The following is a 25,310-nucleotide window of genomic DNA, read 5'->3' as shown; positions in this document are numbered from 1 at the left end:
GGGTTTTCTTTTGATTTTTCTGCGCACATTTCCTATGCATTTGTTTCCAGTTCAAAGCCCTCAGTAAACCAAAAAACCATCGAGGCATTGTATCTGCTAGGCTACCCTGTGTTGCAAAGTGCAATTTCAACAATAATAGGAGTGTGTGTCTTATCTGCAGCTAAAGCATACATCTTCAGGACATTTTTTAAGATTATGTTTCTTGTTATGGTATTTGGAGTTGCTCATGGCCTAATTTTTATTCCGGTATTCTTAACCTTTTTTTGAAAGTTTGACTAGCCACTAGCCAATCAAAGACCAATTATAGAATTCCTGATTGCCCCAATCCAATCTGATAAAAATGTGCTATTAAGAATAGTCAATAAACTAAAGACAAAGGGATGTTTCCTTGGTGTGGAGATCCCATTTTAAAATGTTATTTAAAATATCCTGAGAAAAATTAATTAGTCTTACATTAAAATATCTTTGCTAAATTAGGAAGTGTTGTCATCTTTATTATGGTCTATACAATCAAGCATAAGTATAACTTTCCAGTTATTTTTTCCTTTTATTTCATCATTAGTAGTTTATGCCTGGAATTCAGATATTTTATGTGTTATGCTATAAATGGAATATTATTTTCATTGTACTTCCCATATGCATTATTATGTAAAAGTGCAACTGGTTATTATTTATTCTCCTAGTCTGGGGATTTTCTATGCATGTCCTTAGTGGTGTATTTTGCTGAACTGAAGTTTTTAAGTTTTGGAATCCAATTTATCATTTTTTTAATGGTTAGTGTTTTCTGTGTCCTCTCTAAGAAATTTTTGCCTAATCCAAGATTACAAAAAATTCATCTATGTTTTATTCTCAAAGCTCGTAGTTTTATTTTTACATTTAGGTCTATGACTCATAGACCCATGTTTGTTGGGAAGTATGGATAGAGGTTCATTGTATTCCCATTATAGTTATCCAGTTGTCCCAGCAGCGTTAGTGAAAAGACTGTCCTTTCACCATAGGGATTAATTTGGCACCTCTGTCAGAGAATCAATCGACAATTTATGTGTGGCTCTATTTTTGTGCATTGATCTGTTTTTCTATCATGCCACACTGCATTGATTACTGAAGCTTTCTATTAATTATTGAAATTAGGTAAGGTATCCAACATTTTTCCTCTTTTCCAAATTGTTTTGGCTATTCTAGTTTCTTTGCATTTAGATACTAATTTTAGAATCATTTGTAAATTTATAAAAAAAAATCTGGGATTTTTGATTGGGATCATGATTGGGTTATGGTGAATCTACAGATCAATTTGGGGAAAATAGATATCTTAGCAGTATGGACTCTTCCAATCTGTGAGCATGGTTTATCTCTCCATTTTTTATATCTTCTTTAATTTCTCTCAGGCATGTCTTATAGATTTACATGGATTTACTTCTAAGTACATTAATTTATTATATCATTGTAAATTTTTTAAATCCCCTTTCCATTTTTTTTACTAGTACATAAAAATAAAATTGGTTTTGGCATACCTGCCTTATACTGTGTAATCTTTTTAGGTTCATTTATTAGTTCATGTAGAGTTTTTTAGTTTCTCTAATAGTTTTTATCTATGCAATTATGTAAAGGTCACATAAAGACAGTTCTGTTTCTCCCTACATAAACTTTATCTTGTACTTATCTTATTGCACTGGCTTAAAATGTCCAGTAAAATGTGGGAAAATGTACTGAAAGCAGACATCATTGCCTTGTTCTCAACTTTGTAAGGAACGTGGTCAATATCTCAGGCAGTATGATTATTACCTGGAAGTTTTTCGTAGCCATCTTCTGTCAGATTGTGGAAGCTCTTTTCTACATATAGTTTTCTGGGATGTTTTAACATGAATGGGTATTAAATTTTGTCAAATAATTTCTGTCCATTGACTGAGATTATCATGTCTGTTTTTCTATCTTAATCTGTGAATGTGACAATTTATATTGAGTGATTTTTTTAATATTATACCAACCTTGCATTCCTAGGATGACTCACATTTAGTCGTGGCATGTTATTATTTTCATATATTGCTGTCTTTGTTTTGTTAATATTTTGTCAATGATATATGTTCCTATGTTCATGAGGCATATTGGTCTACAATTCCCTTTTTTGTAATGCCTTTCTCAGGTCTTTATATCAGGGTTATGCTGCCCTCAGGAAACAAGCCAGTAAATATATATTCCTCCTCTTCTATTTTCTGAAATATATGATGTATGGTTGATATAATTCTTTCATTTCTTACTTAAATGTTCAGTAGAATTCACCAGTGAAGTCTTCTGGGCATGGAGCTTTTCTGGGAAGGATTTTTATTTCAGATTCACTTTCTTTAACAAATAGAAGGCCATTCAGATGTTCTTTTTCTTCTAGGGTCAATTTTGGTATGTTTGGTTTTATAAGGAATTTGCCCATTTTGCTAATTGGCTAATTGATTATTTTCTTACCATTTTAATGTCTAGTGATGTCCCCTGTGCAGTTCTTGATATTGGTAATTTGTATTATGTACCTTTTATTTCTTGATCAAGGGATTATCAATTTTATTAAATTTTTCCAAGAACCAGCTTTTGGCTTTATTGATTTCTTTTATTTCTCTATTTGCTACTTGATTGCCACACTCTTTATTCATTCTTTGAGTTTAAATTTCTCTTCATTTTCTAGCTTTTGAAGGTGGTAGGATAAGTCACTGATTTTAAGATTTATTCTTTTCTAAGAAAGCTTTTAATGTGATAAATTTCCTTCTAACTAGTCTTTTAACTATCCACAAATTTCTAGATGAGGGGTGTTCATTATCGTTCATTTTGAAATAAGCTCGTATTTTATTTGTGATTTCTTCTTTGACCATGAATCAAACAATACCTTTATTTTCTCTTCATTATTTAAGAATAGTTTAAGCGGTCCCCAACCTTTTTGGTACCAGGGACCAATTTCATGGGAGACAAATTTTCCATGGGCCAGGGAGGGTGGGGGATGGTTTTGGGATGATTCAAGCAAATTACATTTATTGTGCACTTTATTTCTATTATTATTACATTGTGATATATAATGATGTAATTATACAACTCACCATAATGCAGAATCAATGGGAGCCCTGAGCTTCTTTTCACTTGCCACTCACTGATAGGGTTTTGTTATGAGTCTGCAAGCAATTGATTTATGATGGTCTCTGTGCAGTCAAACCTCTCTGCTAATGATGACCTATATCTGCAGCCGCTCCCTAGTGCTAGCATCACCACCTCAGCTCCACCTCAGGTCATCAGGCATTAGATTCTCATAAGGAGCACGCAGCCTGGATCCCTCACGTGTGCAGTTCACAGTAGGGTTCGCGCTCCTATGAGCATCTAATGCCACTGTTGATCTGACAGAAGGTGGAGCTCGGGCAGTAATGGGAGCAATGGGGAGTGGCTGTAAATACAGATGAAGCTTCACTCGCTCACCCGCTGCTGACCTCCTGCTGTGTGGCCCGGTTTCTAACAGGCCACGGACCTGTACTGGTCTGTGGTCCGGGCATTGGGGACCCCTGGTTTAACTGGATATAGAATTCTAGGTTGAGAAGATGTTTTTCTTTCAGCCCGTAAAAAATGTCATTGCATTGTCTTCTTGATGCAATGCTTTGATTAGAATTCATCCTTCACTGTTATATTTTTTAAATTAATTTTTATTGGAGTATAGTTGCTTTACAATGTTGTGTTAGTTTCTACTGTACAGCAAAGTGAATCAGCTATATGTATACATGTATCCCCTCTTTTTTGGATTTCCTTCCCATTTAGGTCACCACAGAGCACTGAGTAGAGTTCCCTGAGCTATACAATAGGTTCTCATTAGTTATGTATTTTATACATAGTATCAGTGGTGTATATATGTCAATCCCAATCTCCAATTCATCCCACCCCATTCCCTGTTTGGTGTCCATATGTTTGTTCTCTATGTCCGTGTCTCTATTTCTGTTTTGCACATAAGATCATCGACACCATTTTTCTAGATTCCACATATGTCTGTTAACATACAGTATTTGTTTTTCTCTTTCTGACTTAACTTCACTTTGTATGACAATCTCTAGGTCCATCCATGTCTCTACAAATGACCCAATTTCATTCCTTTTTATGGCTGAGTAATATTCCATTGTATATATGTACCACAATTTCTTTTTCCATTCCTCTGTTGATAGACACTTAGGTTGCTTCCATGTCCTGGCTATTGTAAATAGTGCTGCAATGAACATTGCGGTACATGCGTCTTTTTGAATTACGGTTTTCTCTGGGTAAATGCCCAGCAGTGGGATTGCTGGGTCATATGGTAGTTCTATTTTTAGTTTTTTAAGGAACCTCCATACTGTTCTCCATAGTGGCTGTGTCAATTTACATTCCCACAAACAGTGCCTGAGGGTTCCCCTTTCTCCACACCCTCTCCAGTATTTTTGTACATTTTTTTGATTATGGCCATTCTGACCTGTGTGAGGTGATACCTCACCGTAGTTCTGATTTGCATTTCTCTAATGATTAGTGATGTTGAGCATCCTTTCATGTGTTTGTTGGCACTCTGTATTCTTTGGAGAAACGTCTATCTAGGTCTTTCATCCATTTTTGGATTGGGTTGTTTTTTTCTGATATTGAGCTTCATGAGCTGTTTGTATGTTTTGGAGATTAATCCTTTGTTAGTTGCTTCACTTGCAAATATTTTATCCCCTTCACTGTTATATTGATCTTCTTTATGGAATGTGCCTTTTTTCTTCTAGCTTCATTTAAGCTTTTTTTATTATTGGTTTTCAGCCATTTGACTATGATGAGATTGTATATGGTGTTTTTTCTATTCAATCTTCTTAGGTATCTTTAAGCACTGAGGACCTGTGGCTTGATAGTTTCTGTCATATTTGGAAATATTTTAGCATTTATTTCTGCAAATGTTTTCCTGGCACATTGTCTTTCCCCTCTCCTTCAGCGACTTTAATTACAAATATGTTCTCATGATTTTTAGTTGGTTCATAAAATTGTAATTGTCTCCAGTGTTGCATCTTATTATTAATAAATTGAAATGTATTGATACCTTTGATAAACTCTTCTCTGTAGCCCATATTTTGTTGGAAAAATACTCTTTCTACTTATGGTGAGATTCTTGGTAAGCTCAGGAAAATTCTGCTCAGTAAATGTACTTAATTATGCTTTTATGTATGGAAATATTTAAATATTTTAGTCCACATATTTTCATCATACTGTCCATTTTTATTTCATTGAGACTGTCATTCTTAGACAAATATTTTTTAACACAAAACTCATCAACTATGTTGTCTCTATTTCTAATTATCTTGAATATTTTGCCAAACAAAATAGAGATATCACAAAATAATAGAGCTTTTCAATTTCATTCTATTCATTCCAGAATGTAAATTTATCCCCCAAATGGAAGCTCAGCCAAAAATTTTTCTCACAAGTTATGAAATTACAAAGCATAATTATAAAATTTCAATCAGGTACACTGTTTGAACTCCCTTATTTGATTTGGTCATTTCCTTCCTCACTTTTGTAGTGACAGATTCAATGACTTCCTATTTATACACCATGTTTTCGAGAATTCCAATTTGCTAAAGGCTTCAAAACTTTAAGTTCCACTCACTGAACACTTTGATTAAAGATTCACAAGTGATTTTGAGCAAATTGCAACAAAAAATAATAGAAGACTAGTTCACAAACTAGTTGAATAACTTTGTAGGGCACTAGATTGCTTTTCAAAGTAGTTCCTCAAAGAATCAAACATTTGTAAAATCTGTGTAATATTGGGCAGCTAAGAGGGACAAGTGTGTACTGTAATGCTTGAATATTTTTCATTCAACCTCAACTTAAATGGCAAATAATTGTTGTTCACTTACTTTAGGTATTTTATTAGCTCATCACCTCCTTCTTCATGTATCCCTCTGGAGGAATCTTTGGTTACCCATTCATATTTACAAATGAAGCCTATTTTGCTCAGGTCATTGATAAATCCATATGCAATTGTTAATTCTGTGTCTAGTAGCTAAAACTGGTTTCTACTGCTGTTCTGGTATACCACCTATTTTAAGTTTGTCCTGGACGTCTGTTTTAAATGAAGTATTATTATTAAGAGATGAATTGAAATAAGCCTGGATTGGTTTGATATACCTCTGCTTTTTACTTTCAGATTCTTCCATGGTCTAGTCTAGTGATGTGGATGACACAAGTGCCCTGAATAGAATTTTCACTTTAACATGTAGTTAACTGTGAAAGTCACCCACTGATAAACTGCCTCCCTTCCAGATCCTTTACAAATACTATGTAACTAACATTTCCCTTTCATTGGCAGTGAGCAGAGTGTTCAATGAATAAAATGAAGTGTGCTCAGACTCAAGTGCTTAGGAACAGCTATCTCCTCATTGGATTCTTTATTGGTGAAGCCATACTGGCCACTTTAATAAATAAGCCCCAACATTTCAGTGGCTACATTTCCCTGTCTCCTTTCAGGAAAATTCCCTTAGGTTTATACTTCTTATCCTGACCCTTACATTGATCCCTTTCCTTCTTGAAAAACCTGTAAACCAGCCCTGTTTGCTAGGACTGAGTGCTTTCCCTTGATTACAATCCATATCCGTGGGTGAGATCCTCTATTCCACCAACCGATTTTCAATCCTCAGTCGGTTGACTCGAACCATGCAGAACCGAGGATGTGGAGGGTCGACTGTACTGGCTAGTTCATATAAAAGACTTGAACATCCACGGAGTTTGGTATCTGCAGGGGGTACTGGAACCAATCTCCCTCGGATACCAAAGGACTATTGTAATTTCCCTTGATTTGGGGCTCAGATATTTGTTTTCTAACATAGTCCTCTCATCTTGATGTGGAAGGTCTAGCTAGCATAGGCAGAAATATGAAGTCAGTGAGTTACTGAATTATCAGACCGTTCATTGTTTAGCGAAAGCTTGCCCATTTTCACCTCCTTGACTCGGATAAACTCATCTAGGTTGCCCTCTCCCAATCACCCCATCATGTACTTCATGAGGGGGTCAATCGCTTTTGTCTTCCTTGGTTCCTTTTAGTGTTTCTCCTCTTCTCTGTGCTTCTTTCCTTTTTTAAAAATGCATTTTCTTTTCTAATTAATTAATTTATTTTTGGCTGTGTTGGGTCTTTGTCGCTGTGCACGGGCATTCTCTAGTTTCGACGAGTGGGGGCTACTCTTCGTTGCGGTGCGTGGCTTCTCACTGCAGTGGCTTCTCTTGCTGCGGAGCATGGGCTCTAGGTGCAGGGGCTTCAGTAGCTGTGGCACGTGGGTTCAGTAGTTGTGCCTCGTGGGCTGTAGAGCGCAGGCTCAGTAGTTGTGGTGCATGGGCTTAGTTGCTCCGCGGCATGTGGGATCTTCCCGGACCAGGGCTCGAACCCGTGTCCCCTGCATTAGCAGGCAGATTCTTAACCACTGCTCCACCAGGGAAGTCCTGTGCTTCTTTTTTGAGGAGACTTAACTCTAGAAGTTCTTGATCCCCTAGGGCTCAGGAAATACATTGGCAGTGGGCAGAGTGCTCGCTGAATAAAATGAAGTGTGCTCAGACACAAGTGCTTAGGGACAGCTATCTCATCCCTGGATTCTTTAGTGGTGAAGCCATACTGGCCACTTTAATAAGTAAGTCCCAACATTTTAGTGGTTTACCACAATGAAAGTGTATTTCTCACTCATGTAACAGTCACTGTAGATGTTCCTGGTGAGTGAGTACCTATCCTGACCATGGTGATTCAGGGACCCAGGTTCCTGCCAACTTATGGTGTCACAGTCCAAATGGCCTCTTTTGTTGCCTGTGTCTAGGTGGCAGATGGGACAGAGAACTTCTTAAAGGTCTTGGCCTATAGGTGAAACACATCACTTCCATGCATATTTTGACCATATTCTACTGGTTACATGGCCACATGTATAAATCAAAGGAATTAGAAAATGTAGTCCTTGATTGGGCAGCCATGTTTCAGTTAAATTCTGTATTATGGGAAGGTAGCACAATTTTTGATTGAAGAAAGCACTCGATGTCATTGTTTCTTAACCTGTTTACATTTCACTAAAATAAATTTCCAGATGGCTCAATATTTAAATATAAAAAAAGGGACTTTCCTGATGGCACAGTGGTTAAGAGTCTGCCTGCCAATGCAGGGGACACAGAATCTAATGCCACTGACCTGACAGGAGGTGGAGCTCAGGCGGTGACGCAAGTGATGGGGAGCGGCTGTAAATACAGATGGAGCTTCGCTCACTTGCCATCCGCTCACCTCGTGCTGTGCGGTACTGGTCCATGGCCCTGGGTTGAGGACCCCAAGTGTATCACATTGATTGATTTATGTATATTAAAGAATCCTTGCATCCCTGGGAGAAGTCCTACTTGATCACCGTGTATGATCATTTTAATGTGTTGCTGGATTCTGTTTGCTAGTATTTTGTTGAGGATTTTTCTGTCTATGTTCATCAGTGATATTGGATTGTAATTTTTTTTTGCGGTATGCGGGCCTCTCACTGTTGTGGCCCTTCCCGCTGTGGAGCACAGGCTCCAGATGCGCAGGCTCAGTGGCCATGGCTCACGGGCCCAGCCGCTCCACGGCATGTGGGATCCTCCCGGACTGGGGCACGAACCCGTGTCCCCTGCATCGGCAGGCAGACTCTCAACCACTGCGCCACCAGGGAAGCCCTGTAATTTTCTTTTTTTGTGATATCTTTGTCTGGTTTCGGTTGCAGGGTGATGGTGGCCTTGTAGAATGAGTTTGGGAGTGTTCCGTCCTCTGCCATTTTTTGGAAGAGTTTCAGAAAGATAGGTGTTAGCTGTCCTCCAAATGTTTGCTAGAATTTGACTGTGAAGCCATCTGGTCCTAGACTTTTGTTTGCTGGAAGATTTTTAATTAGTTTCGATTTCATTGCTTGTGATTCATATGTTTATATTTTCTGTTTCTTCCTGGTTCAGTCTTGGAAGGTTGTACCTTTCTAAGAGTTTGTCCACTTTTTTCCAGGTTGTCCATTTTATTGCCATATAGTTGCTTGTAGTAGTCTCTTATGATGCTTTGTATTTCTTCAGTGTCTGTTGTAAATTCTTCTTTATCATTTCTAATTTTTCTTCTTTTTTTTTTTTTTTTTTTGTGGTACACGGGCCTCTCACCGCTGTGGCCTCTCCCACTGTGGAGCACAGGCTCCGGACGCGCAGGCCCAGTGGCCATGGCTCGCAGGCCCAGCCACTCCGCGGCACGTGGGATCCTCCTGGACTGGGGCATGAACCTGCGTCCTCTGCATTGGCAGGCGGACTCTCAACCACTGTGCCACCAGGGAAGCCCTTCATTTCTAATTTTATTGATTTGAATCCTCTCCCTTTTTTTCTTGATGAGTCTGGCTAAAGGTTTATCAATTTTGTTTATCTTCTCAAAGAACCAATGTTTAGTTTTATTGATCTTTGCTATTGTTTTCTTCATTTCTATTTCATTTAGTTCTGCTCTGATCTTTATGATTTCTTTCCTTCTACTAACTTTAGGGACTTTTTGTTCTTCTTTGTCTAGTTGCTTTAGGTGTACACTTAGATTCTTTGAGATTTTTCTTGTTTCTTGAGGTGAGACTGAATTGCTATAAACTTCCCTCTTAGAACTGCTTTTGCTGCATTCCATAAGTTTTGGGTCACCGTGGTTTCATTGTCATCTATTTCTATGTATTTTTAAAATTTCCCTTTGATTTCTGCAGTGATCTCTTGGTTATTAGCAGCGTAATGTTTAGCCTACATGTGTTTGTGTTTTTTACAGTGTTTTGTTTTTTTCCTGTAGTTGATTTCTAATCTCACAGCGTTGTGGTTAGGGTTAGGGTTAGGGTTAGGGTTAGGGATAGGATAGGAACCCCTTATCATATATATATATATATATATATATATATATATATATATATATACACTTTTTTTTCCATTTTTTAAAATTTATTTTTTAATGCCTGACATTGGAAGTTCTACATCTTGAGTTTTGGGTGGTTGTTTTATTTTTTTTATTGGACTACAGTTTATCATCATCATTTAACATATTTCAAACACACACAACACACAGTGTTGCATTGTATAGATGTACTGGAACTTGGTGTATAGTGGGTAGCTATCGACACACACACTTCTTCCCCCCTGTTATTGTGGTAAGTCACACTGAAATCCACGTCATCGTGACCGCAAGTGCATTTTCCACAGTGTCCCCCACACACCAATTTGTTGTCTTTGGACTTTGTCACGGTCTATGCAGAGACAGATTTTTATTTCCACTTGTATCGGTTTGAGCGTATCAGCCTTTCTTTTCCAGCTTCTGGGCTTTCCCTGTACATTTGAAAGACTTCCTCCGTTGGAAAGTATGGAATGAAAACCGATGCATGCATTGTTGTTCTTTGAGCACTTGCTTGGTTTCGGTTTGCCAGTCCACGGCTTCCCTCCTTCGCAGGAGCCAGGATCTCGCTCTTGCACTCTGGGCAGCCCTTGCTGGCCACCAGGCCCCGCCAGCGTCTCCGTGGAATTTTAACCACCTGGAGATCGCGTGGCTAGTGTGTCTCCAAGGCGGCAGACGCCCGCCAATATCTTCCCAGCCTCCTCTCCCCGCCCCCGCTCCCCCTGTCTGCTGTCGGGGTCGGTCGTGCTGTGCTGTGCCATGCGAAACCGGGAGCTAAGTGCCACGAGGATGCCTCAGGGCCGGGGTGGACGCCCTCCACCCGCCCTGGGACAAGCTCTGGCTTTGGGGCGGCCAGCGCTGCGTCCTCGCTCCCGGGCGCTCGGGGTCTGTCCCGCTTACTTTCGCGCCGGTTGTCTGCCGCCCTGTGGCGGCCTCTTTTATATCGCCTCTTCCGTCTGGAGCTCTGGCGCCCTTGGCGATGGATGGGACGCGGCCTCTGAGCGTGAAGCGGAGTCCCGGGCGCCCGGCGAAGCTGGCGGGAGCTCTCCGGGTCACGCAGGGGCATGAGCGCGTCATTCGCTCGCCGCGTTCTGGGCGCGGAGGCTCACTGGGGGTGGTTGCGCCACGCTTCCGCCCGGACGTGCAGCCGCCTGGCCTGGCATACCGGTACCCACCAGCGCCCCTTGGGCTGCAGGAGCCACCCTGCGATGGCCCGGTGCTGCGGGGAGGAAAGGGAGGGCGTCGTGCACCCACGCAGATGCCCGTGGCGCGGGTGTTCTTTGCCGACCTTATTAATTTCCCCACTCCCTCTACACTTCCTGCTCCTGAGGAGAAGGCCGACCGGTACGTGCTGAGGCCCGTGGAGTGTGGAATGGACGCAGTGGTGGGCACGCTTGAGTCCCGGTGGTTGGATTCTTTCTGATAGAGTTTTCGGAGTCGCACGCAGGAGGTGGGGACCGCCCCGGGCCATGAGAGGTAACTTGGGTAGGGTGGCATGGGTCTGGGTGTTGTCCCTCTTGGGGCCCAGTTGTCGGAGGTGCGTCTGCAGAATTTTCCCCAAGTCGCCATCGAGAGACATTGACGGACCGGTACCTGCCAACTTGGGCGAACTGGAGAGGGCGTGCCCCGCCCACTCTGCCCCTCATTCCTGGCACTCCTCCTCCCCCCGCCCCCCTTTGCTGCCACGCTAACCCGAGATGGCGGTGAGAGCTCTGGGGCTGGCAGTGATGGGGTAGTGCTGGGGACCGGTGGCTGGACTGAGCTACTGGGGGACCCCTGCAATTTGTGAATAGCCAGCCCCCATTGCTGGGTGTGGTAAGTTTTTCACCTAATGTTGGTGGGTTTTTTTGCTGCTAGAGAAGTGTGGTTTTCTTCAGTGCGTGTTGCCAGGGACATTGGGCTTCTGGACGTGCATAGTGCTGTGGGTTTGACCACAACTTTGCACCTGGCTCTCCCCTTGCTTCTTGAGCTGCCTGCCTGGGCGTGTGCATCGGCTCTTAGGTGTGTGTCCAGCTGACCCAATCCTACATCATACTCCATCTCTGACCCCTGGCAACCCGAGGGCAGTGAGGCCATGCAGTGTGGGTCCTCTAGTCTCTTGTGGCTGTGATAACCTCATCTCACAGGTGTCATGTCATGCGTGAGATGTAATATTCCCAGAATTGTTGGGCACTGTCACCTGAGAAGAGGTGGCTGGTGAGGCTGAAGCAGGGCCTGCTGGTGACGGTCTCCCTGGGTCTCCCCTTTGGGGATTCCATGCACATAGATGGGTGGTTATGTCATGCTCTCCAGGGCTGGGGCTAAGTTGAACAAGATGAGGGCTGGAAGTTCAAAGCAAATGGGGCCACTTTTGTCCTGCCCTTGGGGCCCTTGCCTCTTCCCCCCTGCCTATTGGTGGTGTGTGGAACTCAGGAGTGGTGACTCTATCCCGACCTTAGTCTCTTGTCCTTTGCTTCAGGGCATCAGTGTGGCTGTGGTCCTCTGATGCAACAGATGCTTTTTTCACCTTAGGAGGCATGCAGCAGAGTGGTGGGATGGCTCTCCCCAGGGCACGGAGGGCCACTTGCAAGACCCATCCCACCGCTCTGCTGCATGCCTCCTTGGTGTGTGAGCATATGTCACCTACTCTCTGTGGTGCCTCTGGAGTTGTACAGGTTGTCCCTCAGGTGCTGAAAATCAAGCAGTGCTGTTTCCTATTCCCAGCAAACCACTTGTGTCACCACTGTGGTGGTATGTCCTTGTGTGTAGATTTCTTGGGTGCCTTGATGGTAAGGTGGCACACCTGTCCCACTTTTGGGGCAAGTACCTCATTGTGGTCATGCTTACTGTGCTGGAGGGACTGAGGTTGCCAGGTGAATGCCATGAATACATTTTTGCCAGGACTTGTGTGCAATAGTGGGAGGCTGGGCAGCACAGAGAGGGGCTCAGTCAGATTTCAGGGTTAGGAGAGTTTCAGAAACTTGGTAGGACATGGGTGAGGATATTAGCTCAGGATAATGTCAGGACTTTAGATATTGACGGCCGCAGGGCCTTAGAGACAATGTCAGGGCCTGACTTAGGACGAGCATCAGAGCGTTTGTTAGGTACAGTGTCAGGGACTGAGTTAGGTGTATTGTCAGGGCCTGAGTTAGGACAAGCCTCCAGGCCTCAGTTAGGGACAGGGTCACGGCCTCGGGACTAATTTCAGGGCCTTAGTTAGGGACAGCATCAGGGCTTACTTTGCAACAGTTTCAGGACCTTAGTAAGACATGGATGCGGATATTAGCTCAGGATAATGTCAGGACTTTAGATATTGACGACAACAGGGCCTTAGTTAGACACAGTGTCATGCCTGCGTTAGGACTAGCATCTGGGCCTCTGTTAGGAATGTCAGGGCCTGAGTTAGGAATAGTGTTAGGGCATTAGTTAGGGACACTTCTGGGCCGGATTTAGGAAGAGCATCTAGGCCTTAGTTAGGGACAGTGTCATGGCCTTGGGAATAAATTCAGGGCCTGAGTTAGGCACAGCATAAGGGCTTCAGTTAGCATAGAGGCAGGACAGTTGCTAGGGACAGGGTTAGGGGAAAGTTGAGGGATCGTGTCAGGAAATGACCTAGGGGTAGTGTCAAGACCTTAGTAACTGATAGTATCACGGCCTTATTTTGAACCAGTATCAAGGATTCAGGTAGGGACAGCATCAGTGCCTGATTGAGGGAGAGCTACAGGGCCTGAGTGAGGCCTGAGTGAGGCCTGAGTGAGACACTGTCACTGCATGATGCAGGAGTCGCATCAGGGCCTTTGTTGGATCAGCAATAGGGTCTTAGTTAAAGACATGATCAGGGCCTAGAGGTAGTCAGAGCGTCAAGACCTCAGTTAGGCATAGCTCCAAGGCCTGAGTTAGGCACAGCCTCAGGTCTTCACTTAGGGACAGCAACAGGGCTTTCTTAGGGACAGTGTCAGGACCTTGATTAGAAATGGGTCAGGATATTAGCTCAGGATAGTGTCCGGATTTTAGATATTGCTGGTAGTAGGGCCTATATTAGGGACAGATTCCGGGCCTTCGTTAGAGACAGTGTCAGGGTCTTAGTTAGGACTAATCTGGGCCTTAGGGACAGTTTTGGGCCAGATTTAGGACGAGCATCTAGGCCTTAGTTAGGGACAGTGTCATGGACTTGGGACTAAATTCAGGGTCTGTGTTAGGCACAGTGTAAGAGCTTCAGTTAGCATAAAGAGGCAGGACATTTGCTAGGGACAGGGTTAGGGTAAAGTTTAGGGATCGTGTCAGGAAATGAGCTAGGGATAGTGTCAAGACCTTAGTCACTGAGAATATCAGGGCCTTAATTAGAACCAGTATCAAGGATTCAGGTAGGGAGAGCATCAGTGCCTGACTGAGGGAGAGCAACAGGGCCTGAGTGAGGCCTAGCGTCAGGCTCTTAGCTGGGGACACTGTCATGGCATGATGTAGGAGCTGCATCAGGGCCTTTGTTGGAACAGCAATAGAGTCTTAGTTAAAGACATGATCAGGTCCTCTTTTAGGGGCAGCCTCAAGGCCTCACTTAGGGACAGCATCAGGGCTTACTTTGGGACAGTTTCAGGACCTTAGTAAGACATGGGTGAGGGTATTAGCTCAGGATAATGTAAGGACATTAGATATTGACGGCAGCAGGGCCTTGGAGACAATAGATATTGACGGCAGCACGCCCTTAGAGACAGTGTCAGGGCCTGACTTAGGATGAGCATCAGAGCATTTGTTAGGTACAGTGTCAGGGACTGAGTTAGGTGTTGTGTCAGGGCCTGAATTAGGAAGAGCCTCCAGGCCTGAGTTAGGGACAGGGTCACGGCCTCGGGACTAATTTCAGGGCCTTAGTTAGGGACAGCATCAGGGATTTAGTTAGCATAAGAGGTTCGACATTAGTTAAAGACATGGTTAGGTTAAGGTCTAGGGATAGTGTCAAGACATGACCTAGGGATAGTGCCAAGACCTTAGTTACTTGGAGCATCAGGGCCTAATTTAGGACCAGTGTTAGGGCTTCAGGTAGGGACAGTGTCAGAGCCGGACTTAGGGAGAGCAACAGGGCTTTAGTGAGCCCTAGCTTCAGGGCCTTAGCTAGGGACAGTGTCAGGGCATGACTTAGGAGTAGCATAAAGGCCTCGGCAGGATCAGCCTCAGGGGCTTTGTTAAAGCCATTTTCAGGACATTTGCTAGGGATAGGGTTAAGGTAAAGTTTAGGGGTCGTGTCAGGAAATGACTTAGGGGTAGTGTCAAGACCTTAGTAACTGACAGTATCAGGCCCTTATTTAGGACCAGTGTCAGGGCTTCAGGTAGAGACAGCATCAGAGCCTGACTGACGGAGAGCAACAGGGCCTGAGTGAGGCCTAGCTTCAGGCCCTTAGCTGGGGACACTGTCAGGGCATGATGTAGGAGCCGCATCAGGGCCTTTGTTGGAGCAGCAATAGGGTCTTAGTTAAAGACATGATCAGGGCCTGAGGTAGTCACAGCGTCAAGGCCTCAGTTAGGCATAGCTTCAGGGCCTGAATTAGGCACAGCCTCACGCCTTCACTTAGGGACAGCGTCAAGGCTTTCTTAGGGACAGTGTCAGGACCTTGGTTAGAAATGGGTCAGGATATTAGCTCAGGATAGTGTCCGGATTTTAGTTATTGCCGGCAGCAGGGCCTATATTAGGGACAGATTGCGGGCCTTAGTTAGAGCCAGTGTCAGGGCCTTAGTCAGGACTAGTCAGGGCCTTAGTTAGGGAGAGCATTAGGGCATCAGTGAGGATAAGAGGCAGGAAATTAACTCGGGACAAAGTCAGCTTCCAGGCCAGGGATAGTGTCAGGAAATGAGCTAGGGATAGTGTGAAGACCTTAGTTATTGAGACCATCAGGGCTTTAATCAGGACCAACGTCAGGGCTTTAATCAGGACCAGTGTCAGGGCTTGATACCGGGACAGCGTCAGAGCCTAACAGAGGTTCGGCAACAGGGCCTAAGTGAGGGCTATCTTTAGGGTCTGAGTGAGGGACAGTGTCAGGGCCTGAGGTAGGAGTAGTATGATGGCCTCTGTAGGATCAGCATCAGTGTCTTGGTTAAAGACATGTTCAGGGCCTCTTTTAGGGACAGGTTCACGGCCTCACTTTGGGACAGCGTCAGGGCTTACTTTGGGACAGTTTCAGGACCTTAGTAAGACATGGGTGAGGATATTAGCTCAGGATAATGTCAGGACTTTAGATATTGACGGCAGCAGGTCCTTGGAGACAATAGATATTGACGGTGGCAGGGTCTTAGAGACAGTGTCAGGGCCTGACTTAGAACGAGCATCAGAGCATTTGTTAGGTACAGTGTCAGGGACTGAGTTAGGTGTTGTGTCAGGGCCTGAGTTAGGACGAGCCTCCAGGCCTGAGTTATGGACAGGGTCATGGCCTCGGGACTAATTTCAGGGTCTTAGTTAGGGACAGCATCAGGGATTTAGTTAGCATAAGAGGCTCGACATTAGTTAAAAGACATGGTTAGGTTAAGGTCTAGGGATAGTGTCAAGACATGACCTAGGGATAGTGCCAAGACCTTAGTTACTTAGAGCATCAGGGCCTAATTTAGGACCAGTGTTAGGGCTTCAGATAGGAACACCGTCAGAGCCGGACTTAGGGAGAGCGACAGGGCTTGAGTGAGGCCTAGCGTCAGGGCCTCAACTAGGGACAGTGTCAGGGCATGACTTAGGAATAACATAAGGGGCTCAGTAGGATCAGCCTCAGGGGCTTTGCAAAAGCCATTTTCGGGGGGTTTTTAGGACATTTGCTAGGGATAGGGTTAAGGTAAATTTAGGGGTCGTGTCAGGAAATGACCTAGGGATAGTGCCAAGACCTTAGTTACTTAGAGCATCAGGGCCTAATTAAGACCAGTGTTAGGGCTTCAGATAGGGACACCGTCAGAGCCGGACTTAGGGAGAGTGACAGGGCTTGAGTGAGGCCTAGCCTCAGGGCCTTAACTAGGGACAGTGTCAGGGCATGATGTAGGAGCCGCATCTGGGCCTTTGTTGGATCAGCAATAGGGTCTTAGTTAAAGACGTGATCAGGGCCTGAGGTAGTGACATCGTCAAGCCCTCAGTTAGGCATAGCTTCAGGGCCTGAGTTAGGGACAGCCTCAGGTCTTCACTTAGGGAAAGCAACAGGGCTTTCTTAGGGACAGTGTCAGGACCTTGGTTAGAAATGGGTCAGGATATTAGCTCAGGATAGTGTCCGGATTTTAGTTATTGCCGGAAGCAGGCCCTATATTAGGGACAGATTGTGGGCCTTAGTTAGAGCCAGTGTCAGGGCCTTAGTTAGGACTAGTCAGGGCCTTAGTTAGGGAGAGCATTAGGGCATCAGTGAGCATAAGAGGCAGGAAATTAACTCGGGACAGAGTCAGCTTCCAGGCCACGGGTAGTGTCAGGAAATGAGCTAGGGATAGTATGAAGACCTTAGTTATTGAGATCATCAGGGCTTTTATCAGTACCAACGTCAGGGCTTTAATCAGGACCAGTGTCAGGGCTTGATATCGGGAGATCGTCAGAGCCTAACAGAGGTTTGGCAACAGGGCCTAAGTCAGGCCTATCTTTAGGGCCTGAGTGAGTGACAGTTTCAGGGCATGACTTAGGAGTAGTATGAGGGCCTCTGTAGGATCAGCATCAGGGTCTTGGTTAAAGACATGCTCAGGGCCTCTTTTAGGGACAGCCTCACGGCCTCACTTAGGGACAGCGTCAGGGCTTACTTTGGGACAGTTTAAGGACCTTGGTAAGACATGGGTCAGGATATTAGCTCAGGATAATGTCAGGACTTTAGATATTGACGGCAGCAGGGCCTTAGACACAGTGTCAGGCCTGCGTTAGGACTAGCATCAGAGCCTCTGTTAGGTACCGTGTCAGGGGCTGAGTTAGGAATAGTGTTAGGGTATTAGTGAGGGACAGTTCTGGGCCGGATTTAAGATGAGCATCTAGGCCTTAGTTAGGGACAGTGTCATGGACGTGGGCCTAAATTCAGGGTCTTTGTTAGGCACAGTGTAAGAGCTTCAGTTAGCATAAGAGGCAGGACATTTGCTAGGGACAGGGTTAGGGTAAAGTTTAGGGATCGTGTCACGATATGACCTAGGGATAGTGTCAAGACCTTTGTCACTGAGAGTATCAGGGCCTTATTTAGAACCAGTATCAAGGCTTCAGGTAGGGAGAGCATCAGTGCCTGACTTAGGGAGAGCAACAGGGCCCGAGTGAGGCCTAACATCAGGCCCTTAGCTGGGGACACTGTCAGGGCATGATGTAGGAGCCGCATCAGGGCCTTTGTTGGATCAGCAATAGGGCCTTAGTTAAAGACATGATCAGGGCCTGAGGTAGTCACAGTGTCAAGGCCTCAGGTAGGCATAGCTTCAGGGCCTGAGTTAGGGACAGCCTCAGGTCTTCACTTAGGGAAAGCAACAGGGCTTTCTTAGGGACAGTGTCAGGACCTTGGTTAGAAATGGGTCAGGATATTAGCTCAGGATAGTGTCCGGATTTTAGTTATTGCCGGAAGCAGGCCCTATATTAGGGACAGATTGCGGGCCTTAGTTAGAGCCAGTGTCAGGGCCTTAGTTAGGACTAGTCAGGGCCTTAGTTAGGGAGAGCATTAGGGCATCAGTGAGGATAAGAGGCAGGAAATTAACTCGGGACAAAGTCAGCTTCCAGGCCAGGGATAGTGTCAGGAAATGAGCTAGGGATAGTGTGAAGACGTTAGTTATTGGGAGCATCAGGGTCTTAGTTAGGACCAGCGTCAGGGCTTTAATCAGGACCAGTGTCAGGGCTTGATACCGGGACATCGTCAGAGCCTAACTGAGGTACGGCAACATGCCTAAGTGAGGCCTATCTTTAGGGCCTGAGTGAGGGACAGTTTCAGGGCATAACTTAGGAGTAGTATGAGGGCCTCTGTAGGATCAGCATCAGGGTCTTGGTTAAAGACATGCTCAGGGGGTCTTTTAGGGAGAGGCTCAGGGCCTCACTTAGGGACAGTGTCAGGGCTTACTTTGGGACAGTTCCAGGACCTTAGTAAGAAATGAGTGAGTATATTAGCTCAGGATAATGTCAGGGCTTTAGATATTGACGGCACGGCCTTGGAGACAATAGATATTGATGGCAGCAGGGCCTTAGAGACAGTGTCAGGGCCTGACTTAGGATGAGCATCAGAGCCTTTGTTAGGTACAGTGTCAGGGACTGAGTTAGGTGTTGTTTCAGGGCCTGAGTTAGGACGAGCCTCCAGGCCTGAGTTAGGGACAGGGTCACGGCCTCGGGACTAATTTCAGGGCCTTAGTTAGGGACAGCATCAGGGATTTAGTTAGTATAAGAGGCTCGACATTAGTTAAAGACATGGTTAGGTTAAGGTCTAGGGATAGTGTCAAGACATGACCTAGGGATAGTGCCAAGACCTTAGTTACTTAGAGCATCAGGGCCTAATTTAGGATCAGTGTTAGGGCTTCAGATAGGGACACCATCAGTGCCGGACTTAGGGAGAGCCACAGGGCTGGAGTGAGGCCTAGCGTCAGGGCCTCAACTAGGGACAGTGTCAGGGCATGACTTAGGAGTAGCATAAGGGCCTCGGTAGGATCAGGCTCAGGGGCTTTGCTAAAGGCATTTTCAGGGCCTTTGTTAGGGACAGCCTCATGGCCTCACTTAGGGACAGCATCAGGGTTTACTTAGGGACAGTTTCAGGACCTTGGTAAGAGATGGGTGAGGAAATGAGCTGAGGGTAGTGTCAGGACATTAGATATTGACGGCAGCAGGGCCTTAGTTAGGGACACTGTCAAGGCCTTAGTTAGGACTAGCATCTGGGCCTGTGTTAGGTACAGTGTTAGGGCCCGAGTTAGGAATAGTGTCAGGGCCTTGGTTAGGGTCAGTGTCAGGGCCAGATTTAGGACGAGCATCAAGGCCTTAGTTAGGGACAGTTTCACGGCCTTGTGACTAAATTAAGGGCCTGAGGTATTCACAGCATAAGGGCTTCAGTTAGCATAAGAGGCAGGACAGTTGCTAGCGATAGGGTTAGAGTAAAATTTAGGGATCATGTCAGGAAATGACCTAGGGATAGTGTCAAGACATTAGTCACTGAGAGTATCAGGGCCTTAATTAGAACCAGTATTAAGGCTTCAGGTAGGGAGAGCATTAGTGCCTGACTGAGGGAGAGCCTCAGGGCCTGAGTGAGGCCTAGCGTCAGGCCCGTAGCTGGGGACACTGTCATGGCATGATGTAGGAGCCGCATCAGGGCCTTTGTTGGATCAGCAATAGGGTCTTAGTTAAAGACATGATCATGGCCTGAGGTAGTCACAGCGTCAAGGCCTCAGTTAGGCATAGCTTCAGGGCCTGAGTTAGCGACAGCCTCAGGTCTTCACTTAGGGAGAGCGACAGGGCTTTCTTAGGGACAGTGTCAAGACCTTGGTTAATAGTATGTCAGGATATTAACTCAGGATAATGTCCAGATTTTAATTATTACCGGCAGCAGGGCCTATATTAGGGACAGATTCCGGCCCTTAGTTAGGGATAGTGTCAGGGCCTTAGTTAGGACTATTCTGGGCCTTAGGTAGGAAAAGCATTAGGGCTTCAGTGTGGATAAGAGCCAGTACATTAGCTTGAGACAGATTCAGCTTCCAGGCCAGGGATAGTGGCAGGAAATGAGCTAGAGATAGCGTGAAGATATTAGTTATTGAGAGCATCAGGGCCTTATTGAGGACCAGTGTCAGGGCCCTAATCAGGACCAGTGTCAGCGCTTGATGTAGGGATAGCGTCAGAGCCTAGCTAAAGAACGGCCACAGGCCCTAAGTGAGGCCTATCTCTGGGGCCTGAATTAGGGACAGTGTCAGGGCATGACTTAGCAGTAGTATAAGGGCCCCTGTAGGATCACCATTAGGGTCTTGGTTAAACACATTTTCACGGCCTCTGTTAGGGACAGCCTCAGGGCCTCACTTAGGGACAGCGTCAGGGCTTACTTTGGGACAGTTTCAGGACCGTGGTAAGACATGGGTCAGGATATTAGCTCAGGATAATGTCAGGACTATAGCTATTGACGGCAGCATGGCCTTAGAGACAGTGTCAGGGCCTGACTCAGGACGAGCATCAGAGCCTTTGTTAGGTACTGTGTCAGGGACTGAGTTAGGAGTAGTGTCAGTGCCTTGGTTAGGGAGAGTGTCAGGGCCTGACTTAGGTGTAGTATCAGGGTCTGAGTTAGGCTAGAGACTCCAGGACCTTCCCTGAGTTCCCAAAGGCAGGTTTGAACAGTTGCTAATCAGGGAAGGGAGGGGATTCAGAGACAAGGGAGGAACCCTCAAGAAACAATAGTGCAGCCTTGGGGCAGGATCCTGGTTTTGGCTCAAGGAATACAGGTAAGAGTAGCTTTGGGCTCTTTACCAACCTAAACCCCCCACAAAATAGAAGATTTTAGTCTTCTTCATTTCAGAGAAGCTCATCAAGAGACCATCTGAGGGCAGATTAAAGTGAGTTAAGGCCCTGTACACACACTAATTCTTAGGAGCAACTGTGTCCTTATACCATTGCTATAAAACTCCTCACCAGATCCTCCTGCATTGGGACGCACGGTTTTTGAGGGCACGAGTTTTCTGTGTCCCTCTTTGGCTGCCAAAGCAGTAAAGCTATTCTTTTCTACTTCCTCCAGACCTCTCTCTGTGAGATTCGATTTGGCACTGGTGCACAGAGGTCGAGTTTTCGACATCAAATTTAGTACCCAATGTGGGGCTGACTTGGGGATGGCCCCTATGCGTCCCCTGACTTGATCAGACACTGAGATTTTCTCCACACCAGCCTCTTTCGAGAGAGTGTAGGGTTGGAGAATTCCTTTGGAGGCCAGACCACCTGGGCCCCTTGCCTGGAAAGGCTGAGCCCCAGTCATCCCAGCAGTTAGAACTCTGGAGCAGGAATAGATGGTGGAAGAGGGACCACCCTAGCAGCTGCCCAGGCCGTCTTTGCCTTGAGGACGTCCCTCTCTTCCTCCTGCCTGGGCTGCCCCGAAAGTCCTACTCCAAGGGATTATTTTGGGGAACCAGAAAAATAGCATTTGGGATGTTACAGCACCTCAGCCAGCGTGTGGTAACTCCCCTGGCATGCAGTCTGAGGTCCTTTTAGCCCTGTACATTTGGGGAAACCTTGGTTCCCATTTGGGTGACTTTTCATTCCAGGAAATCTCATTTGGAAGGTGCACCACTTGGACAGAGGTCACAGGCTAAGTTGAGACTTGGAAGCTGGTTTGAGTCTTGTGCTGTTTGGTCTTTGGTTTCTGTTTGGTTTCTGGTTTCTTTGGTTTGAGGCTTCCGTTGGTGTTTAGGATTTTGTTTTGTTTTTAGTCCGTGTGTGAGTGTTCTATGGTTCAAACATAAGAAGTGCTTCCTCTTCAGTTCCATCTGATAGCCAATGAGCAAAATCCTGGCAGACTGGTCAACCTATAGTTGTAAACCTAAGACTGAGAAAAGAATGAAATTCTATTGTAATTTTGTCTGGCCAATGTATGGATACATTCTTGAAAAATGAGGAATGGTGGTCTTTGAGTGGGAGCCTAAATGACTATACCATCCTTCAGCTAGAGTTCTGTTGTCACAGGAAGAGAAAGACAAAAGAAGTTCCATATGTTCAAGCATTTATGAAGCTACGTAATAAAGAAAGTGAGCAGCTAGGTAACAGGCTGATGGTACAAAGAGAAAAGAAAGTCCCTTTGTAGTAGAGCTGGTTGTGTCTGAATGTGGAAAAAAGTAAGGGGCAACATAAGATGGTACAGAAGGTGATGAACATTTGTGAAAAGGGAACACTGAGGAAAGGGTTGTGCATGACCAGGATTTTCTAAGATGGATTTTGTTGGAAGTGGGTTAGGGCAAGCCTGGCTTTGGTTTCTCCCTCCAAAGTTTTCCTTGGAATGCTGCTTTTGATTGTGAACAGCTTGTGAGTTCCTCTGCCTGTGTCTGTGATCTGTATTTTTGTTTGAAATCTCTTTACTTTGGTTCAGTGAATAAGTGTTGTTTGGCCAATTCTAACAGTTCTTTTGATCTCCAGCTAACTTTGAGCTGCTTTCGAAGGCTCTTGAGCCATCTCAGAGAGAAATGTTTGATTAGTATGTTAAATTACATGGAATTCCTAAAAAGCTAGTATGTCCTGGTAAAATTTTATCAGTCGTAATTCTAGTTATTTTTAAATGTTGTATGTAACAGCAATAATGGTTTCTTTTGTCATTTATGTTTTGATCAAATGTTTAACCATGACCTTTTAAGTCTTTATGTGATTTATAGATAGTTACTGTTGTGCTCTAACACTTTGAAAAAGTGCTCCATCTTCAAGAAGATCTATGTGAAGGACGTTTTGGCAAGCACAGGTCTCTGATAAATTTCATATCATAATGCCAAACTGGGTAAGAAATGAAAAATCTTAACGGAGAATCGGATGGCTTCATAAAAAGTTAACAAAAGGATTGGTTACTGAGTGAACTGGTGAATATGGTTATAATGTTTTTGTTTTTTTGTTACTGGCTTTGATCTGTGTTTTCCAGACACAGGGAAGTCCTTCCCCTCAAGCTACTTAGGACTTGGAGCAATTGGATAAATGACACCTCTGTATTGAAGTGTGTATTTATGAAAGTTACTGTGTTGGCTTCATTTTGCCCTGATGTTTAAAAGGAAAGGAAAACTACCTAGTGAAGTTATGAGAATGTAACTACTCATGATGTATCACTGTTTGCTTTAGGTCTACTGCTAAAAGCACATGTGCAATGCTTGTGTGACAATTGGGTATGAATAATGAAATGTATGGCCTATATAAAACGTTTTCTCATTAACATTCCTCTGAGCATGTTCACGATACCTGATCAGTATTCCCCCAATGTGGATTAACTAGGCAGATATAAAGGAGGCCTAGCGCTGAGGGACGTGATCTACACCGGGGCCAAACAGCTGAATCATTCTGGCACTGAGGGATTGACATTTTGATCATCAGTGCTTTCTGTTGAAAGACTTGTAATCAAAAGGGAAAAAAACTCTTCACATATTGAGGTGTGAGGAAGTCACTCTGGCTTATACATGGTTTAACTTAAATTTTACTGACAAAGTGGCGTGTTTTGTGGCCTTTTGGATATGAATTGTACATCTGCTTTGGCATTGAGGAGGGGAATGCATTTGACTGTCAAAGAGGAGTAACTATGGTTCAGACATACGAGATAAACCTCAGTGTCCATTGTAGATGTGATTTAGGTGCATTCCTGTATTTTTTTCTTGTTTTTCTTTACATCTTCATTGGAGTATAATTGCTTTACAATGGTGTGTTAGTTTCTGCTTTATAACAAAGTGAATCAGTTATACATATACATATGTTCCCATATCTCTTACCTCTTGCGTCTCCCTCCCTCCCACCCTCCCTATCCCATCCCTCTAGGTGGTCACAAAGCACCGAGCTGATCTCCCTGTGCTATGCGGCTGCTTCCCACTAGCTATCTATTTTACGTTTGGTAGTGTATATATGTCCATGCCACTCTCTCACTTTGTCACAGCTTACCCTTCCCCCTCCCCATATTCTCAAGTCCATTCTCTAGTAGGTCTGTGTCTTTATTCCTGTCTTACCCCTAGGTTCTTCATGACATTTTTTTTCTTAAATTCCATATATATGTGTTAGCATACGGTATTTGTCTTTCTCCTTCTGACTTACTTCACTCTGTATGACAGACTCTAGGTCCATCCACCTCATTACAAATAGCTCAATTTCTTTTCTTTTTATGGCTGAGTAATATTCCATTGTATATATGTGCCACATCTTCTTTATCCATACATCCGATGATGGACACTATTTGTAGTTTTTTAAGGAGCCTCCATACTGTTCTCCATAGTGGCTGTACCAATTCACATTCCCACCAGCAGTGTAAGAGTGTTCCCTTTTCTCCACACCCTCTCCAGCGTTTATTGTTTCTAGATTTTTTGATGATGGCCATTCTGACTGGTGTGAGATGATATCTCATTCTAGTTTTGATTTGCATTTCTCTAATGGTTAATGTTGTTGAGCATTCTTTCATGTGTTTGTTGGCAGTCTGTATATCTTCTTTGGAGAAATGTCTATTTAGGTGTTCTGCCCATTTTTGGATTGGGTTGTTTATTTTTTTGTAATTGAGCTGCTTGTAAATTTTGGAAATTAATCCTTTGTCAGTTGTTTCATTTGCAAATATTTTCTCCCATTCTGAGGGTTGTCTTTTGGTCTTGTTTATGGTTTCCTTTGCTGAGCAAAAGCTTTGCAGTTTCACTAGGTCCCATTTGTTTATTTTTGTTTTTATTTCCATTTGTCTAGGAGGTGGGTCAAAAAGGATCTTGCTGTGATTTATGTCATAGAGTGTTCTGCCTGTGTTTTCCTCTAAGAGTTTGATAGTTTCTGGCCTTTCATTTAGGTCTTTAATCCATTTTGAGCTTATTTTTGTGTATGGTGTTAGGGAGTGAT

The 25,310-nt window shown here is 44.4% G+C and overlaps 1 protein-coding gene across 1 annotated transcript in view; it reads left to right on the top strand.

Moving 5' to 3' along the window:
• The window catches only part of PTCHD3 (patched domain containing 3), a 46,023-nt gene extending 21,795 nt beyond the window's left edge, over positions 1-24,228 (top strand). The window contains 1 exon segment of the mRNA XM_022580705.2: positions 1-24,228. Within this exon segment, the coding sequence (XP_022436413.2) occupies positions 1-267 (267 nt within the window). The 3' untranslated portion in view covers positions 268-24,228.
• The last annotated feature ends 1,082 nt before the right edge of the window (positions 24,229-25,310 follow it).

Source organism: Delphinapterus leucas, chromosome 2, assembly GCF_059928025.1.
Source record: "Delphinapterus leucas isolate spDelLeu-1000000601 "Yukka" chromosome 2, BTC_Dleu_Yukka2, whole genome shotgun sequence".
NCBI lineage: Eukaryota > Metazoa > Chordata > Mammalia > Artiodactyla > Monodontidae > Delphinapterus > Delphinapterus leucas.
The sequence above is the reverse complement of the archived record's forward strand: the minus strand, read 5'-3'. Positions and strand labels throughout refer to the sequence as shown.